Source organism: Sturnira hondurensis, unplaced genomic scaffold (assembly GCF_014824575.4).
Source record: "Sturnira hondurensis isolate 20B ecotype Veracruz unplaced genomic scaffold, ASM1482457v3 Scaffold0018877, whole genome shotgun sequence".
NCBI classification, from domain to species: Eukaryota; Metazoa; Chordata; class Mammalia; order Chiroptera; family Phyllostomidae; genus Sturnira; species Sturnira hondurensis.
In genome coordinates this window covers 1665500-1684260 of record NW_028091508.1, presented here as the reverse complement: position 1 = coordinate 1684260, position 18761 = coordinate 1665500, and the positions used below count along the sequence as shown (strand labels likewise).

At 39.0% G+C, this 18761-nt stretch overlaps 2 protein-coding genes across 2 annotated transcripts in view; one reads left to right on the top strand and one right to left on the bottom strand.

The window, feature by feature from the left end:
• Positions 1-6366, top strand: part of LAMB1 (laminin subunit beta 1) — a 70272-nt gene extending 63906 nt beyond the window's left edge. Inside the window, exons 32-34 of the mRNA XM_037070613.1 lie at positions 4078-4254; positions 5724-5883; positions 6085-6366. Of these exons, the coding sequence (XP_036926508.1) occupies positions 4078-4254; positions 5724-5883; positions 6085-6221 (474 nt within the window). The 3' untranslated portion in view covers positions 6222-6366. The remainder of the gene's footprint in view (positions 1-4077; positions 4255-5723; positions 5884-6084) is intronic.
• A 2963-nt stretch (positions 6367-9329) lies between these two features.
• DLD (dihydrolipoamide dehydrogenase) overlaps positions 9330-18761 on the bottom strand; it is a 34391-nt gene continuing 24959 nt past the window's right edge. The window contains exons 9-14 of the mRNA XM_037070641.1: positions 13459-13649; positions 12162-12332; positions 11730-11919; positions 11170-11307; positions 10198-10287; positions 9330-10103 (exon numbers count right to left, since the gene is read on the bottom strand). Of these exons, the coding sequence (XP_036926536.1) occupies positions 10038-10103; positions 10198-10287; positions 11170-11307; positions 11730-11919; positions 12162-12332; positions 13459-13649 (846 nt within the window). The 3' untranslated portion in view covers positions 9330-10037. The remainder of the gene's footprint in view (positions 10104-10197; positions 10288-11169; positions 11308-11729; positions 11920-12161; positions 12333-13458; positions 13650-18761) is intronic.

Genomic DNA, 18761 nt, shown 5'->3' with positions numbered 1-18761 from the left:
CAAGCAAAACAGGTCTATAAGCAAATCTTTTTCCTTCCAATTTCAGGGAAGTTCATTTCTTTTCTAAAACTGGGTGAAAAAAATGGATGACCCATCCAGTCCCTCCCCATCTTCTCACAAGATGAAATTAAATACTCCCAATACTGGTAGCTGTCTCAGGCTGGCCGGCCCTTCGCTTTTCAGCCTATTTTTTCTGTCACCCATCGATACAAACCTGTCCCCCGCATTCTACTGCTCTCACTTAAGGCAGGCCCAGCAGTTCATCAGCCACTTTTCCTCCCGATACTTTGAGCACCAACAAGGCCTTTTCTTCAGGCTACTTGTTCAAGTTTAGAAAACTGTGTTTTTCCACCAAGTTATGTTCTAACTGCTTATTTTTATTTTTTGTCTCTTGTTTTTTAAATTTCTTAGTATGTTACTACATGAAAAATATTTTGGTAACTTTTTAAAAATTACTGTGTTTTGAAAAGCAAGTTAGAAAATATTAACCAAATGATAGGTGAGGTACTGGGCTTGACGATGCACGTTAGTTATGGTGTTTCTGTTTCTCAGGGACCCTGGGAGGCAGCAGGTGGTTTAGTAAGAAACAAAGACAACCTTTGGTAACAGTAAGAAACAAAGACAACCTTTAACTAAACTACGCTAATGAAAAGCTTGTCAGAAACTATTCACCCATAAAACTATAAACTTATTGCCTAAGAATTATAACTACTAAGAGTTTTTTTCTAAATTAATTAATAGGTACGCTTTTAGGTCAAGAATCATTTGGTTTGAAATACAAATATTAGTGCATGTCTATACCGACCCATCAGTTCCATTATGACTGTTCCTCAAATAATTCTATGGAAATGGCCTCCTCCCAAAGATCATTTTTAAGAAAAAGTGATTGCTGAGTGAAACCTTTTTCTGTCATGGGCCAGACTGTTTACTTTGGCCAGCTTTAAAAAAAAAAAGTTTATTCATTATCCTTTGATAAGAAATCAAATGTGGATTTTTCACTGGCTATGCAGATATTTCCCCCTAAATGACTTTGTTTAAAGTTTCAATCTCCCTATCCTAGTAACTTTAACATCCCTGGTCTCCATGTCTTCAGTAATTAGCTAAAAACACCAAAATTAACTTTAAAGGCAGTTTCTGGAGTGCCATAACCTCCACCACTAGTTTCATTTAAAGTTGACGGGAAAAAAAAAAACTAAAGATAACTGGAAGTTATAGTTTTCCCACCCATATTAATTTCACAATTTATGTGGAAATCCTTCTTCTCATATCTGCATCTGTGAACATTGGACCAGTTTGCAGGTCTCCTTAAAATGCTTCTCAACACATCAAGCTGCCTGGGGGTTGTTACTGTAAGGAGAAATTTGATATGAATTTCAGCCTAGATCACCAAAAGAATCAAGTTAATATATGAGATATCCGAAGATCATTTAAAGTTTGGCACATTAACTTCTGGTCAGGATGGAGGCATAGGTAAGCACAGCTTGCCTCCTTGTACAAGCACAGCAGAAATTACTAGACTATAAAACAAGTATCACTCAGAATCATCAGAAAACCAAGCTATATGGCTATCAGACAGCCAAGTAATTAAAGAAGGCACATTCCTCAAGATGGGTAGGAGGAACAGAGATGCAAAGAGGCACAGATGGGCATGGAGAGGTGTGGACATGTAGAATGGGCAGCCCCACACCCCTGTGTGATGGATAAAAATCAGGAGTGATACCTCAGGAATAAGGGATCCCAGACCACCCAGTCCAGGGTTCCAGCACCAGGAAGGTAAGCCCCCATAACTTCTGGCTATAAAAACCAGTGGAGATTGGAGCAATGGAAGAAACTATGGGATTCTTAGGAGTTTCCTCTTAAAGGGCCCACAATGAACTTGGGACTTATGCAGACTCACTCCTTCTGGGCTCCACAACTGGGGCAACAGCTGGAAGGGCACCTGTGGCACATGGGGAGACATGCAAGTGTCTTAGCATCAGGGTGAGTGATGAGACAGCTTCCTCCTAGAAGAAACTCAAGAGGCCAGGCGGTGGCCTTGTCCCCTTTTCTGAGCCCTCCTCCACACACAGCCACAGAGCAGTGACACTGGAGGTTACTTAAGGCTCTGCCCCATCCAACTTACAGGCGCGCTTTTCTACAACAGACCACTCTACTAAGACAGGGAGTCAAAGCAGCTCTACCTGATACACAGAAACAAACACAGGGAGGCTGCCAAAGTGGGGAGACAAAGAAATATGGCCCAAGCCCTGGCTGGTGTAGCTCAGTGGATTGAGCGCGGGCCTGCGAACCACACGATCCAGGTTCCATTCCCTTTCAGGGCACATGCCTGGGTTGCAGGCCAGTTCCCAGCAGGGGACTCACAAGAAGCAACCATACATTGATACTTCTCTCCTTCTCTCCTTCCCTTCCTCTCTAAAGATAAATAAATAAAAAATATTTAAAAAAAGAAATATGGCCCAAATGAAAGAATAGAACAAAATTCCAGAAAAAGAACTAAACGAGATGGAGATAAGCAGCCTATCAGATGCAGAGTTCAAAAAACTGGTTATTAGGATGCTCAAGGTACTCACTGGGTACTTCAGCAGCATAAAAAAGACTCAGGCAGAAATGAAGGTTACACTAGGTGAAATAAAAATTTACAGGGAATCAACAGTGGTGTGGATGAAGCTGAGAATCAAATCACTGATTTGGAACATAAGGAAGAAAAGAAACATTCAATCAGAACAGCAAGAAGAAAAAAGGAATACAATAAAACAGGGATGGAGTAAGGAGCTCCGAGACAATTTCAAATGTACCAACACTTGAATTATACGGATGCCATTAGGAAAAGAGAAAGCAATAAATTGAAAACTTATTTGAAAAAATAATGAAAGAAAATTTCTCTAATTTAGTGAAGGAAGTAGACATACATGTCCAGGAAGCACAAAGTCCCAAACAAGATGGACGCAAAGAGGCCCAGTCCAAGACACATCATAATTAAAATGCCAAAGGTTAAAGAAAAAGAGAGAATCTGAAAAGCAGATGCTTACCTCCAGGACAGTTCCCATAAGACTGTGAGCTGATTTCTCAAAAGAAATTTTGCAGGCTAGAAGGGACTGAAAAGAAGTATTCAAAGCGATAAATAGGACCTACAACCTAGATTACTCTATCCAGCAAAGCTATCATTTAAAATGGAAGGGCAGATTGCCCTGGCTGGTGTAGCTCAGTGGATTGAGCGCGGGCCTGCGAACCATAGGATCGAGGTTCGATTCCCAGTCAGGGCACATGCCTGGGTTGCGGGCCAGTTCCCAGCAGGGGCCAGTTCCCGGCAGGGGATGCACGAGAGGCAACCATACATTGATATTTCTCTCCTTCTCTCCTTCCCTTCCCCTCTGAAGATAAATAAATAAAATATTAAAAAAAAAAAAAAAATAAAATAAAATAAAATGGAAGGGCAGATAAAGTGCTTCCCAGACAAGGTAAAGCTAAAGGAATTCATCAACACCAAGCCATTATTATATGAAATGTTACAGGGACTTATTTAAGAAAAAAGATAAAAACTATGAACATTAAAATGACAATAAATTCTTAACTATCAATAATTGAATCTAAAAAAAATTAAGCAAACCAGCAGAATAGAAATAGAATCATAGATATGGAGGTTATTTGGAGGGTGTTCAGCTGGGAGGGGGAAGGGAGAGAATAGGGGAAAAGGTACAGGGAATAATAGTTAGTAGGTACAAAACAGGGCGAGGTTAAGAACAGTACAGGAAATAGAGAAGCTCAAGAACTTATGCATGATCCATGGACATGAACTAAGGACGTGACTGCTGGAGGGAATGAGGGGTACAGGGTGGAGGGAGGTAAAGCAGGAAAAATTTAGACAACTGTAACAGCATAATCAATAAAATATATTAAAAATAATAAAATTGGGCACTTTACATAAGCTTTCTTGAAATTGTTTTCTTTATAGTAATTACTTCTTTTGGTCTGTAGTAAAATGGCATTCTTTAAATCTTCCTCTAAACTATGTTCCGTAGCATTTCCTACCACTTCCTAAATCAATGGCTTGCCGACTGATTGACATTATACTTTTAGATTGAGTCTGAAACAGCAGCTTCTGAGGAGACCTTGCACAATGCCTCTCAGCGCATCAGCGAGCTGGAAAGGAACGTGGAAGAACTGAAGCGGAAGGCAGCCCAAAACTCTGGGGAGGCAGAATATATTGAAAAAGTAGTATATGCTGTAAAGCAAAGTGCAGAAGATGTTAAGAAGGTAAGTAAATCTTTGTAACCTCACAGCTGTGTTGATCCCGGAGCACTGGTCTCCTCACTGCCTTCCTTGGAAATACTAAGGAACACAGCCCGACTACAGTTAATCATCAGAAACACCCCAAATGATCTGTTCTGACACAGCAGTCTTTAAAGACACAGGGAAAAGAATGGGAGTGGATATGAAAGTATCCAATAAGCATGACGTAGGCCCTCAAATCCAATCTTGGATAAGGGTTTACAAAGAAGAAATTAGCACAAAGATGAAATTAGCTCAATATGCTTCTCTTAAGTCTTCAGACAAGCATATTGAGCATGTACTTCTGTGTTTCAGTCAAGATCTTTATGGTACCCAGTAAACACCTAGCCATTTGAGAAGTCTTTAAAAGCAGTGTAGAACAGCTTAGAGTGCATAGCAGAGAACAGCTAGTAGGAGGGAACCAACATCTCACCCCTACCACACTCGTTTTGAATTAACAACCCCTTTGCTTTCACTTAGTCTGATTTGCAGAGAAAATCCCATGTGACCCTTTTATTTTTTTTTTTTCACTAAAAGGCAAGTAATTTCTAAATTCCATGGGCTTTAGCTCCAAAGAAGCCTTTTTAAACCTGGGAAGAATGTTGCAACTGTTAAATGAATAGCAGGGAATTATAAACTGAAACTAACATCAAAATTTTTCCTGGAATTACTTTGGCCTTTGGGCGTTACATAACAGTGACCGTACTGTACCTCTGGGTGGGAGAACAAAACAGTAAGAAAATTTCACTTCCACCTGTCTTTTCCACTAGTTTCCTGCAGTCCTGAGAGCATGAGTCTCCCAAATAATCTTACAGAGCATTTGGCATAAATATGGCATTTGATTACAATCAAGAGCAAAGCCCCTTGACATGAAGTTCCAGTTCTCAGTGGCTATCGTTCTAAGTGTTTCTCAAAAGAATCACTTGTAACCATCTTTCCAAACCCAACTCCTCTCAAACACCCGCCCATGCTATAATCTTGCCCTTCCTTCCGTTAAATATCTGCCTTTTCACTCTGATTCTGGATACCGAGTCTCTACAAACCCCAGTCAAGAATCCAGATGGTCCTTTCAATTTTTTCAAAATGGGCCTTTTTTGAGGTCTAAATGTTTGGATCCCAACACACCTACTTTTGAGAAAATCTCTTTAGTGTCTCCACAGGAAAGAGCCAATCAGCAGGAGAATGAGGGCTCAGCCCTTGAGACCTGTTACAACACCAAAATGTCTGAAATCTTTTGTTTTTAAAAATCTTGTCAATGTTGTATTTAATTCCACTATTTCAAGATAATGTTTTCAAGCCTGAGTAGCCTTGATGAGGCCCTCAATCCAGAATGTTTGCTGTCCAAGTTCATTATCTATGTGGCCCAAGCTTGCCACGATCAGATTACACACTGCTCTTAAATGTAATTACTGACACTAACATTATCACTTCTTTGTCTAAATGTGGAACTGCAGTCTCTGGATGGTGAACTTGATGAAAAATATAAAAAAGTAGAAAATTTAATTGCCCAAAAAACTGAAGAGTCAGCTGATGCCAGAAGGAAAGCTGAAATGCTACAAAATGAAGCAAAAACACTTTTGGCTCAAGCAAACAGCAAGCTGCAACTACTGAAAGGTAGGTCATTTCACTTAGGTTCATGCTTTCATTAAGAATTTTAGAATTAATGCATCCACATTTTCTTTATTTAAAAGGTGAAAATCTATTTACTTGGTCCTTGGTGCTTAACAGAGCCTTATAAGCAAAGACACTTGAGTGTTAGATCTTGAGATCATCACTATAAATTGCTCAGACTTTTTTCTTTTTTATCTCCCACAGAGTTAGAAAGAAAATATGAAGATAATCAAAAATATTTAGAAGATAAAGCTCAAGAATTAGTAAGACTGGAAGGAGAAGTTCGTTCACTCCTAAAGGATATAAGCCAGAAAGTTACTATTTACAGCACCTGCCTGTAAACGGAGGAGGGGCTATATGAGATGGCTGAATGACCAAAGCAAAAGTGACTTACTGTTCTTCAAAGTAAATCTCATTGCCTATTTAATGTTTTTAATCACCACATTTTGTATGAATTTTAATAAAGTACACTGCTTTTGTATAAAATTGTTTACTGTCATTTTTAAATTGTTACTTTTACTGATTCCGTGTTCATGAATCCCTTGAACAAAGAATGTTATTTTCACTGTGGATATGGATTTATAGACAAGTTCATTGCCTCCACGGAGACCCTACTTTCTGTTACACCTATAAACAAGCTTTTACTCATCTGTTTGCTAGGTCAATACCCTCCACAAATCCACGCCAAAATCACTTCCGGTGATTTTTGGATAAAAGGATAGAGCCTGAGTTACTTGCACAGTATCAATAGCTACTTAGTTGCTCCAATCTCCGGAACTCCTGTAAGTATTCCTTGCTCTAGGAAAGAGAACAAAAAGCACCAATTCTTAGAAAACTGGCTTTTCAATACTACCACCTTGAATGGGTTTCGGATTGCTGTGGGGAAGGTTCAGGTTAACACAGGCCAGGGTCGCCCTACCCACGCGGCTCCTGCCAACTGAGCGGTGCTGCTCCAAGTACAGAAGGACGCTGTGATTTCTCAGCTTTTCTTCTTTGTATTTTTTATCGTTGTTCAAGTACAGTTGTCTCCATTTCCTCCCCACCACACACCCCCGCCCCACCCATCTCACAGCTTTTATATTTTATTTGAACTCACGAACTACAGATCCTTTGCCTAGAATCTGTAGATGAGGCCAAAACAATCACATGACAATCACTTATTCCACAAGGTAAAGAAAATAGCTGGAATACAAAGCCTGTGTCAACTTTATCCCTGAACTAACTGGGTAACAGCCCAGGCCCTAAGGGATTTTTTTCACACATTCTTAGAGTAAAACTATTCTGCTTACTACCTACCAACTACCCACACAGCCAACACAGCTGCATTTGAAACTGGGCCTGAACAACAGTTATGTAAACAGTTGTAATTTAAACAATACGGCAACTTCCCTCTGGTTCCAGTCAATTAATAGCCACTTTTTTAGGTAGGAATCCTAATAACTAACGAAGTGGTCACATTGCATCACCTACTAGAGCAACTACGTCTTTTTTCCCTCTAAGTATTTTATTTAGAATAGAAACCATCATACTCCTCATTCCTTCTTGGCTGAACAACTAAAGACCTCACTTTGAAACCATTAATCTTAATCAGCTTAATGAACTGGACAACTAACTCAGCCCCACCTTTCACGAGCCAAGAAAATACTGCAAACTTAGTAAACACAAGTGAACATTTAAAATTTGATTTCTACCCAGGACTTCAGTCCCACACAAATAAATCTGCATTCTCATATTGAATAGGGACCCTTAAAGCTGAATTTAACTATTATTTTGTGTCTGTATAGCTAGGACTTCATACTAAATTATACTTCACTATTCTCTAACTAGAAACTTCTCCCCTAGAGTAGGGGAACGTGTTCGATATTTAAATAAACTGGCACTTCACATAATAGTAGGGTTTCAGATTTTTTAAAAGATGCAGAGCTCACTTTTCAATAATGGCAAATAGCATGTATCTGACCAACCCTCCTGGTGATAACAGTTGCAAACTCTGAACATACACCTGCTCCCCGCCAAAGATAAATGGAGAATAACCAAGCAGGTAAAAGGCAGAAAGAGGATGACACTCAAAAAAAGATCACCACTGGATGAAATTCTACTTTTAATAACTTTGCACTTGAGGGGAGATCCCAGTAAGTGGCAACTTGGGCAGAAGCCAAGTTCCGTTGGTTAAGGACTTGAAGGACAGTTTAGGGCAACCACAGGAACTGAAATATGAGGGAGAGAAACACCAGAAAACAGACATATGAGAGGAACTCCCAAACTATGCATATGCTTTGTCCAATTTCTGCTAGACCAGTGAACTACGCACGCATGGGGCAGACACCAGCTGCTGCACCTCACGAAGACAGCAGGTTTGGAGTAGGTGATCAGCTAAGTTAACTGCCTACTTAAAAAAAGAGATCACTATTTTTCAGACATGTAACAGAATCCAGTCTTGACACTGTGTCATTCGTAAGTACTGCGATACAATCCAGGATACTGAACACATTAAGAAAAAGGAAATTGTGACCCATATATAAATGCGATAAAAACCTTAAGACTCCTAAAAAGTCTCCTTTTAGCTGTGATCAACTGATGGTCCCTTATTCCATACAGCTTTCTGCTGACAAATTATATTTTCTAAACTTTCCTTAAGACTACCATAACTTTTAAATTGCAATTAAGTGACTATCTAGTTAACATATTTCTAGTACTTTAAGATACTTTATTTTCCTCTTTAAATTTATACTATCCCAGCCCTGACCGGTGTGACTCAGTTGGTTGGGCATCGTCCCACACAGTGAAAGGTCACTGGTTTGATTCCCAGTCAGAGCATATGCCTTGGGTTGTGGGTTTGGTCTCCAGTTGGGGTAACCAATCAATGTTTCTCACATTAATGTTTCTCTCCCTCTCTTCCTCCCTCCCTTCCCCCCTCTCTAGAAATAAAGTATTATAAAAACTTATACTATTCCAGATTTGATACGTACTTAATCTGAAATGATTCTTAAATTTAGTTATATGTAAATATAACTTTCTGGCTTATATCCTTTAGGAGTGAACGGACTTCTCCTTCCAGTCTTACTAACTCTTGAGTTATATAGTTATTTGTCATTTAACACTTTCTTAAAAACTTCAAGAAATGGCCATCTTAAATATTTACCAATGAATTCAATTTTATAGCACTCTAAAGAATTAGTCGTTTAGCCAATGGAAATCTACAGAGGAAAGGCAGATTAAAGATTCCCTTACACTGTGTCTGCAAAAATATAAGCTAAACATTTAGCAGGTATCACTAAAATAGATGGAAGGGTAATAGTTACCTTTTAAATGCCTTAAAACTACCACGAGGAAAAAGGTATGTCCACGTTTATAAGAGCTATAATAAAGAGCAATAAGAATACACACAAAAGGTAGTCATAAGAACTCAAGACCATCCTGATATACACTCAGAATAACCACCAAATGAATATTTAAGAAATGTTTATTTTCTTATCTCCATTTTCCATTGTAATACAATTGAACTGCCATTCAACATTTGAATTTTGCAGATATACCTCCTTTGATTAATTATATACTTCAGACTACAATAGTAGCTCAATAGTAGCTTGAAAATTTAAACACAAATTCTATTCTAAACTGCAAGAATTTGGAGATTAAATAAAACAAGAGACGGTCATTTTTTTATTTACATGAGTTCAGTTTATACATATTTTAATCTTATAATGACCGACTCTTATGTCCAATCTGAAAACCAAGTTTAAAATAACTTGATCACCTTGCTTCAAACACAGCTGTTCACATACCACACTCCAGCTCCATCCATGGTAAATCCAACTTTACTATATACCAGAGATAAAAGCTATGTAACATAAATTCAGTGAAACTGAACCTTTCGTAAACAGCATGGAAATATGCATTAAAGAAGATTTTCCAGGATGCTACTATAAGTAGCTTTTCGTTTTCTTGCAATATTAATGTACTGAAACAAATAATGTACTTTACTGAAAATATAGGTATGAGATTATTCCCTTCTGTTCAAACCTATTAAATACCTTCTAAAAGTTTCATAATTCAGTCCTAGAAATTCTTGGAGCTGTGAGCATTTCCTGTTCAGAAATGTGATCTCTACAAAAACTCCCAGGAAATCTCAGAAAAAATATATATAATCTTCTAATTTAAAAGTTGATTGGTTTGCCAAATGATGCAGCCAGGTTTGCTTCTCTAAAAGCCTCTGACAGGGTCTGCAAGGGAAGAAAAGTAATATTACAAGTCAAGGACTGGGGTGTCAGAAGAAAATTTAGTAGCCATTAATTCTGCCGTGTTGTGAATAATTACCGGATGCGCATGACACACTCTGGCGATATCTTCACAGGATGCACCATATTCCAAGGCAAGAGCAGCTTCATTTACCATTTCACCAGCACCCTTTAAAACAGTAAGCCAAAAATTAATTTTACCTCCATGGCAAAAACAAGTACACTAATGGGACAGATTAGTTGTAAGAGCCATGAACGAACTTCCTCCAGTCAGAAAAAGCTTAACAGAAAAGGTGGCACAGAAGGTACAGGGCTGGGCTCTGGGTTCAAAGCTTACCACTTACTACCTCAACTATGCAGACTCTGTGTGCTTCATTCCACTCCTTTACCTCAAAACTGGGAATAGCAATTCCTACCCCACATAGCTGTGAAAATTAATGCATGTATTTAGAAAAATCACAGAGTGAGCACTCAAATGTTCTATTATTACTGGGACATCACATACCTAAGGGAAGGGCATGCTTTACATTCAGTGGTAGAAAAGGCTTCTCTTAGAAGGTAACATTTGAGCTGAGATGCAAATAATAAAGGAGTCAATCACACAAAGATCTGGAGGCAGACACAGTTAAAGCAAAGGGTACTACTATAAGCACAAAGCTTTAAAAAGGAAAAAAGTTTGACCTGTTTTGAAACTGAGAAAAGGCCCATGAGGTAGGGAATTAACAAAAGGAAGAGTGGAAAGAGATGAAGTCAGTAAGATGGGCAGGACCAGATTTGGTGGGGAGTTGTGTGTAAGCCTGCAATCGAAAAGAACCATTGGTGAGTGGTAAGCAGGCACATGGCACATGTTTTAAAAGCATAATCATAGTTCCAAGTGTGGAAAGCAGATTACACAGTGGGCAAGAGAGTATTGCCAGTATCTTGCTAGAAATGATGCACAAGAGTCCATAAATAACCTCATAACGTAAATACCTGGTGGTTTTAAAGCAATCTACTAAATGGCAATGCTTTTCAAAAATCCTAATGGAATTTCTGGTTTTACATTACTCACTGGTCCTAGAATATGTGCTCCCAATACTCTGTCCGTTGATTTCTGCCCAAGAATCTTCACCAGGCCATCTGTGTCAGCATTTGTCTTAGCTCTGCTGTTAGCAGCAAACGGGAATTTTCCAACCTTGTACTCAACACCCTGTGAGAGACAGAAAATGACAACCTATATAAACTCTGAAAAAGTTCATCCCATTGGTGAAATCATCTACCCCATGTTCAGAAAATAAATCCCAAGAACATAATTCTTCACAGACCATACAGAAGGAAAGACCAAAATACTTGTTAATGAAATATATTTTGGTATAAACACAAACAAATGCAAATTTCGGTCTATCTGTATTTCAAGGACAAAAAGAAAAGCTCTAGTGTTACTAGTTTTTGAATTCACTGCAAGTGAATGATTTCCTTCATAATACTAACAAAGGAAAAATATATAAACTAATCTATAATGTTCTACATAGTAATTACAATACATTCATACATTAATAAAATAATTCTCGAACTTAAGTCATGAACTTAATTCGCACACTGGAGTAAAACTACCCTGCACTTCAGGATTACCTCTTCTTTCAGCTGCTCCTCGGATTTGCCGACCCACGCCACTTCGGGGTGTGTGTAAATCACTGACGGCACACAGTTGTAGTCGATGTGCACGGCACCACCGGCCATTCCTTCAACACAGATGATGCCTTCATCCTCTGCTTTGTGAGCCAGCATTGGACCTGCCACCACATCACCAATAGCATAGATACTGCAATAGAGACAAAAAGCAGTGAACTTCTAAAATCAGACACCTATCTTCAGTTAGGCCATGTTCACAAAACTGAAAGTTTCTAAATATTATTCCAATTAATTATTTAGGTCTCACATATTAATTCACTATTTTTCCCTGAAGCCAATATATTTTTTAAGCATGACAGAACTCTTATTTTCAAAGTAATGTTTGACATAAACTTTGAAATTATTGAAAAACGCAGCAACTATGCAACTTACTTTGGAATTTTAGTTTGGAATCTGGTATTGACTGGAATTCTACCTCTAGGATCTAGTTCGATGCCAAGCTCTTCTAGTCCCAAATTCTGAGTAAAAGGTCGCCGGCCAATGCAAACCAAGAGAACATCACAAGTGATAACTTCAGCTTTACCACCAGAAGCCGCTTCAATCCTGGACAATGAGCATGTTATAACTATTAAACACACATCTACATAAATAGCTCATAGACTTCGAATTCTAAAACCAGACACTTATCAAGTCCTGATGACACTTTTAACAGTGTAAGTTTATTTTATTATAAATATAAACATAAGGGTCAGACAATTTAAAAAATGTGCTCTCATGAGTTATATCATTGAAATCCCACAAAAACAGGCAATATAACACAGGTCGGGGGCACAGGTATTAGAGTCAGAAAGACGCAAGTACAAGCTATGACTGTCACTAACTGTGTGACCTAAGGCGAAGTATTTCATCAAGTTATAAAAGTGTTTAATGAAGAGTGCCAGACACATAGTAAGCAATCTAATTAATATTACTGATTTCCCCATATAAGTATCTAAAAATACTGAATTCACTTTATTGCCCTGGCTGGTGTGGTCATTGGATTGAGTGGCCAGCCTGCGAACTGAAAGGTCACCAGTGTGATTCCTGGTCAGAGCACATACCTGAGTTGTGGGCAGGTGCCCACTGTGGGGGCGAGCAAGATGCAACCAACTGCCTACCTCGCTTTCTTCCTCACTTCCCCTCTCTCAAAAAATAAACAGAAATAAATTTTTTTAAAAAAAATTTCATCTTACTAAATATAGAGAGTTTAAATTTTTCTGAATGTATACTATGTTAGTGCACATTACAATGAGAATATTGTATTAATTTTTCCAGCATGAACTTAAATATGAATTTCAATAAACTGATTTGAGCCCTGGCTGGCATAGCTCAGTGGATTGAGCGTGGGCCTGAGAACCACACAATCGTGGTTCAATTCCCAGTCAGGGCACATGTCTGGGTTGCAGGCCAGTTCCCGGCAGGGGCCAGTTCCCAGCAGGGGACTCACAAGAAGCAACCATACATTGATACTTCTCTCCTCCTCTCCTTCCCTTCCCCTCTAAAGATAAATAAAATATTAAAAAAAATAAACTGATTTGATAAGGAATACTGAGTTTATACTAAGCAATATAATGGTCTTAAATTATAAAATAATCTAAAATTACAAACTATAAAGTAATTCTGAAAAACTAAAGGTTTTTGTTAAAGAAAGACAAGGATATCGTATCAAAATCAAAGGCAGCATACTTACGAAACATCAATTTTTCCATCTGACTTCTTGGTAGCACCAGTAACTTTTGTATTCAATTTAAATTTAAATCCTTGCTTTTGAAGGATGCGTTGAAAGTTTTTAGATATCTCCATATCAATTCCTATCCCACCAACATGACCCAAAAACTCAACTGCTGTCACATCTGCACCAAGTCTCTGCCAAACTGAACCCTGCAAATAACAATTTTAAAAAATCATCAAAATAAAGGTTCCTATAGCAAATGTTCACTGAATTATCTTAGTTTATTGTGAGGTATTTTCCCTTGTTAATATGCTCTCATTACAGAGCCTGAGGTCTAAAATGAACACTGTGACAAATATTTGTAACTTTATACATTTATTCACTCTATTCATTCAACATCTGTTGAGCATCCACAGTATGTCAGGCACCATTTTAGGTGCTCGGCACACCAGGAACCTCCTATCCTGGTGGAGGAGACAAGGAAAATTCCTGAAGAAGTTAGTAAAGTGTTACGAGAAAAATAAAGCAGCAAGTACAGCTGGGACCACTGAAAGAAAAGGAAGGGCAATTTTAAACAGCATGACCGGGGAAGGCCTCCCTGGGAGTGACATTCACACAAAGACAGGAAGAGATGGAAGGAACTGTACCGGTAACTCATCTAGAATGAGAGGAACAAGTGAGAAGGAAGGTCCTGAGGGGTAAGAAGTAGCCTCTTACTGCAACTAATTACTAATGCTTGCAAAATACTAAACTGGCTTATTTTGTTTTCTCAACAGAGAAATGTTTACTTTTTCATTCAAGTTATAATTTAAACTAAATGCTGATTTTTAAACATTTTAACAATGATAACTTCTAAACACTTACATGTAAAACAGGCAAGAAGACATAAGTATAGGAAATGGTTCTGTGTGGTATGGGAAATACAGCCCAGCTCCCACTCAGGCCCGTGGAAAGTGAGGTCCGGCACACGGGACTCACGCTCACGGACAGGTTCTCCCACGGGGAATCAGGTCTGCACTGTACCTAGGCCGCTTTGAGACTTGCTTTTTTTTTTTAAATTTAATTCTTATTCAAGTACAGTTTTCTGTTTTATATTCCCTGCCCTGCCCCCACCCCAGTGCTCCCCACCTCCCTCCCATTTCCTCCCAAGACTTGCTTTTTGCTTAAAACTCAATATTTGAGGCAGAAAACATTTACTGCACATCTTTACAGTAATTTCCTAAAATCTATGCTAAGCCTTCCAAGGCTGGGTGTAACCAGTACAACCACTTTTCCCTTTACATTTGCAAATACCCTTCTTTTGTGATGTAATAGGTAACCACCTAAAGTGAACCTGTGCATAGTAAATAAGGGCCATCCTCCATGTAATGTGCCCAGAAAAGCAATAAAAGCCTGTCTGGGCAGGGGTCTGGGCCCTCTCTTTCACCGAGAGAGCAGCCTTGTCATCTCTTTTTCTCCACAGGATTCTTACAGTCCGTATGAATTGTCTCGTCTCATTCATGATGCTGCAGACACTGTGGGCCAGCATCTGCATCACATAAGTAACAGGCACATACAAAAATGAACTCAAAAAGGAATCATGGACCTAAATGTAAAACAGAAAGCTATAAAACTTCTAGAAGAAAACATAGTAGAGAATCTTTGTGACCTTTGTGACCAAAGATTTCTTAGCTATAACACCAACAGCACAGTCCATAAAAGGAAAAAGGTGTATATAAATTGCACCTCATCAAAATTAAAAACCCTTCAGCCCTGGCTGGTGTAGCTCAGTGGATTGAGCGCGGGCCTGCGAACCACATGATCACGGATCGATTCCCAGTCAGGGCACATGCTTGGGTTGCAGGCCAGTTCCCAGCAGGGAACTTATGAGAGGCAACCATGCATTGATATTTCTCTCCTTCTCTCCTTCCCTTCTTCTCTAAAGATAAATAAATAAATATTTAAAAAGATTAAAAACCCTTCAAAAGATAATACTAAGACACAGTAAGAGGGCAGTGATATCACCACAGAGTGAGAAGACACTTTGGTTTTTCCCCTTAAAGTGACAAGCTGGACAACTATAATTCAACAAATGATTCCCCTGCTCAATACACAGACACATCAGGGACATCCATGCCATGCAGCATGACATCTGAAGGCGGATGTATCAGGACAAGCATGGAAGGCAGGAGGGGAAGAGAACAGAGACAGGGCCACAAATGCCATATGCCACTCAATGTCTAGTGCCTGCCATAACCCTAGCTGATGCAGTAGCAGGGAAGGAGTCAGGCTGTAGCCCCAAAATGGTGATCCACAGGGCCAGAGGGACAGAAGCACCATTCCAGCCTATTAGCCAGCACTCACTGCTGTTAAACCCAGTGACAAGGGTGGGGATGCAGTGCAGTGCAGCACAGCACAGCGGTGTGGCAGCAGTGGACTAGTAGCCACCATTACTATTAAGGCAAAACTATACACTTGTAAGCTCACCTCCCCCCTCCCCAACTGATCACAGAGGAACCTGGTAGAGGCAGCAGAGATGCTTCAGACAGCACACCTTGGTTGGCAGTCTCCGGTTATGTGGAGCCAAGTACCAGGAACTCAAAGGCCTGAAGCCCCATCACCAGCTACATCCCACAAAAGGGATGGTACCCTAAGCCTGAGGTGACTTGGACCTAGAGAGGATGCCTCTCCCCAAAGGTGACATATTTTTCTAGACTGAGGCCACTCCAACCCAAGATCTCAGAGGTACCAGTAGTGCACAGAAGAAAACGATAAAAATTTGCACTATAGCACCATCTACTGGAGAACAAAAGACAGACATCTACTTAACCTGCTAAATTGTTCAGAAAAATACAGCATCTAAAAACGGTACTACCTCAAATGGCTAGGCAGAGAAAACAATCCATCAAGTACCACAAATAATCAAAATAACAGGGTAGCTCAATGAAAAAGAAAGCATCCAGAAACTGAACTCAAAGACAAGGAAGACTGTGATTTAAATGACATCTCTGTCATTTAAATGATTGTAGTTATAAAAAAAAAAAAACTCAGTAAGATACAAGAAAACACAGAAAAGCATTTCAGTGAGCTCTGGAATAAAATCAACAAAGAAAAGGAGTACTTAAAACACTCAAACTATAAAAAAAAACTAACACAGAAATTCTGGAGGTACAGAACTCAGTAACTTAGATGAAGAATGCAATGGACAGCCCAGGAAACAACAGACCAGTGGAGAGATAATTAGCAAACTTGAACACAGAAATCTAGAAATGAGTCTATTGAAAGAAGAGAGAGAAGTTAAAAAAATGAAAGACTATGAGAATTATCTGACTCCATTGGAAAGATCAATGTAAAAACAATGGGTTTACCAGGAAAATAGAGGGAGAAGGTAACAGCCATTCAAACAAAAATCGATGAGGACTTCCCAAACCTATGGAAAGAGCTAGACCCTTGAATTCAACAAGCTAACAGAACACTTAATTATCTCAGTGCAAAATGACCTCCAAGACACATTATATGAAAACTGACAAAAGTTTTCATATGAAAACCAACACAGGCAAGGGAAAAGACTGCAAGATACTAAGGAAACAATTAGATAACTACAGATTTTTCAACAGAAACCTTATAAGTCAACAGAGTAAAATGAAAGTCAAAATATTGAAAGAGAGAAACCACCAGCCCAGAATAATATATCCAGCAAAATTATCTTTTAGATACGAAGAAATAAAAACTATCCCTAACAAAAATTTGGAAGATTTAAGCCCTGGCTGGTGTAGCTCAGTTGAGCACGGGCCTGCAAACCAAATTGCAGTTCGATTCCCCATCAGGGCACATGCCTGGGTTGCAGGCCAGTTCCTAGCAGGGGCCTGTTCCCAGCAGGGGATGCACCAGAAGCAACCATACATTGATATTTCTCTCCTTCCCTTCCCTTCCCTTCTGAAAATAAATAAAAAAGTAATATATAAAAATTGAAAATTAAAAACAAATTTGGAGGATTTACCACCACAAAATTTGAATCATAAGAAATATTGATCCCTGACAAATGTGGCTCAGTTGGCTGGGCATTGCTCTGTAAAGCAAAAGGTTACTGGTTTGATTTCCGGTCAGGGCACATGCCTGGGTGGCAGATTCAGACCACAGTCAGGGTATGATGTATGAGAGGCAACCACTGATGTTTGTCTCTTACATCAATGTTTCCCTCTCTTTCTCCATCCCTTCTCCTCTCAAAAAAATTTAAAAAAAGTAAATGAAATCTTAGAAAAAAAAAGAAATGTTTAAAGGAGCTCTTTTACTTAAAACAAAAAGATGAAAGTATACAAAACTATGAGTAAGCTGCCAGACAGAAGCAGAAAACTGCAACTCTATTTCAGAAGATTAAAGAGGAAAAATTTATTTAAAAAGACTATAAAACTTCTGCAATTTGGAAAAAATACACAGCATAGAAGAGGAAAATTGTGATCGCAAATACATAAAAGGAGAGGGGGAAACAACTTAACTTGCACAGGTGAAGATGAAATGCAATTAGAAGGAAAAGGACTACTGCATGAATGAAACTTTTTTTTGTCATAAACTTAATGATAACCACATAACAAAAATCTAGAGCTGAGACATATAGAAAAAGAGGAAATGGCCTTGGCTGATACGGCTCAGTGGATTGAGTGCAGGCCTGCAAACAAAAGGGTTGCTGGTTTGATCCCAGTCTAGGGCACATACCGGGATTGCAGGCCAGGCCCCCGGTACAGGGAGGGCAAGAGGCAACCATAGACTGATGTTTCTCTCCTCTTTTTCCCTCCTTTCCTCTCTTGATAAACAAACAAACAAATGAATGAATGAGTGAAATTTAAAATAAAATAGAAAGTGGAAAAAAATCATAGCCCAACAAACTCAAATGGCAGACAGAAACACAAAGGAAAAGAAACAATGGAGTCCTGGCTGGTGCGGCTCAGTGGATTGAGCACCAGCCTGCAAACCAAATTCCCAGTCAGGGCACATGCCTGGGTTTCGTGTCAGGTCCCTAGTAGGGGCCATCAATACGTAGTTGCACTCATCATCTCTCTCTTCCCCTCTGTCTAAAAATAAATAAATAAAATCTTTTTTTAAATGTGTTCTTAATAGAACAAACATTTCAAAAATTTATAGGGAACCATAAACAACCCTGAATAACCACAGCAATTTGGAGAAAGAAGAACAAAGTAGGAGGAATCTCCATACCTGACATCAGACTATAAACCCAATAAAGTCTCTATGGTCAATTAATATTCAACAAAGGGGACAGAAGCATAAAATGGAGTAAAAATAGCCTCTTCAACAAATGGTGCTGGGACATCTGAATAGCTATATGC